The 1,424-nt window shown below is 34.4% G+C and overlaps 1 protein-coding gene across 1 annotated transcript; it reads right to left on the bottom strand.

Annotated features, from left to right (window-relative positions):
- Nucleotides 1-5: 5 nt before the first annotated feature.
- On the bottom strand, nt 6-1,183 carry LOC113327618 (transmembrane emp24 domain-containing protein p24beta3-like; the record flags this gene model as incomplete). Its single annotated transcript, XM_026574790.1, has 2 exons — nt 867-1,183; nt 6-113 (listed from the first exon to the last, which is right to left on the bottom strand). Coding segments are annotated over exons 1-2 (309 nt in total), but the record flags the coding sequence as incomplete, so codon positions are not given.
- Between the last annotated feature and the right edge of the window lie 241 nt (nt 1,184-1,424).

Below are 1,424 nucleotides of genomic sequence, written 5' to 3'. Positions count from 1 at the left end.
TAAGGATTGTGGAAGCAGAATTTATACATTCCCGCTCGTGGAGCCTTAAATTCAAACTTGTCCCCTGATGTTCCTTTCAAAGAATTAACTACATTGCCTCCAGGAGATGTTACCTGTGAGGAATCCAAGTTAGTGCTGAAGGTTAATATAGAATTGAACTCAAATTCCTAGTAGATTAAAGTGGCTATTGCACTCCTTACCACTCAGTGCTAAAGTAGATTGAGGATTTGAAATTTTAACTTTAGGAGGATATCAGGAAGCCTTCAAATTTACAAAAAATAAAAATAAACCTATATATGCACTCAACCAAAGCAATACAAGAGCATACTTGAGACGAGATACCCCCATTAAATGAAGAAGTACAGAAATCAACACCCTAGATTTCCCATTTGATTCATTTTATACATGTTAAGACCCCCAATCTTAAGACTCCAATATAATTAACTGTGCATCCAGTCATCGAGACCTCATTTTCATTATAAATTTGTAAAATCGCCATGCTCTGGATTTCTTTACAGAGTACTACATGCAGTTTAAATGATGCTTTAATATTTAAAACTATTAGTCTTCGCAGACATATCAGTTATCCATATTAGTCCTAGCCTAATATGATTGACTGATTCCTAAAAAAGGATGCTTGAAGGATAGAATGATATAACAACAGAACAGAAAAGAGGATCAATTACAACCTGGCGATTCATATTTAGACTACCAATTTAACAAATTTGTCAACAGAGCTAACCAAAAATTAAATCTAAAATTTCAAGAAATAAAATTCTCCCAGAAGATTCAAAAGCCTAATTAGTCAAACCCTAGAAAAAGAAAACAAATTTAACTTTTACAAAATAAAAAATATTTTTTGTTACCGTAAAATCGATGCCAGGGTGATCAGAGCTCCAGAAGATATCGTGATCAACAACAACAAAATTACCAGAAACAGTATCACCTTCGTAAAGAACATATTCATAAACACATTCCATATCGTTGACAGTCACGGATAGAGAAGAAATATGACTAACAAAACTCAATAGAAACCCTAGGATTAAACAGATCTTCATAGATCCCATTTTTGTTCTACTTCTCTCAATACGAAGAATTGTTTCTCCTTGTCGAAGATGAATCTATCTATCTCTATGGAGTAATACAATTGATAAGGACTTTTGTTGACTGAGAACGGATTGTATTATTGTTCGTGGTTTTGTCGTTGCAATATTAAATTTTGGGGATTTTTCGTACTGGTTTTGAATTGTACTTGGAACCGGTTTAAAAGAGGTTAAGGATCGGATGATTCAGATGGGCTCGAACGAGCTAACATGAGTTCAGTTGACTTCCTCCTAATGGCACGTAACTACGAGCCATAAGGCACAGATGTTCAGTTAAACAATTTTACGAAGTTGTTGTGCCCGATAGGATTCATTTGTTGT

The sequence above is a fragment of the Papaver somniferum genome, unplaced genomic scaffold, assembly GCF_003573695.1.
Source record: "Papaver somniferum cultivar HN1 unplaced genomic scaffold, ASM357369v1 unplaced-scaffold_10528, whole genome shotgun sequence".
Taxonomy (NCBI): Eukaryota; Viridiplantae; Streptophyta; class Magnoliopsida; order Ranunculales; family Papaveraceae; genus Papaver; species Papaver somniferum.
This window is presented reverse-complemented; position numbering and strand designations above follow the sequence as displayed.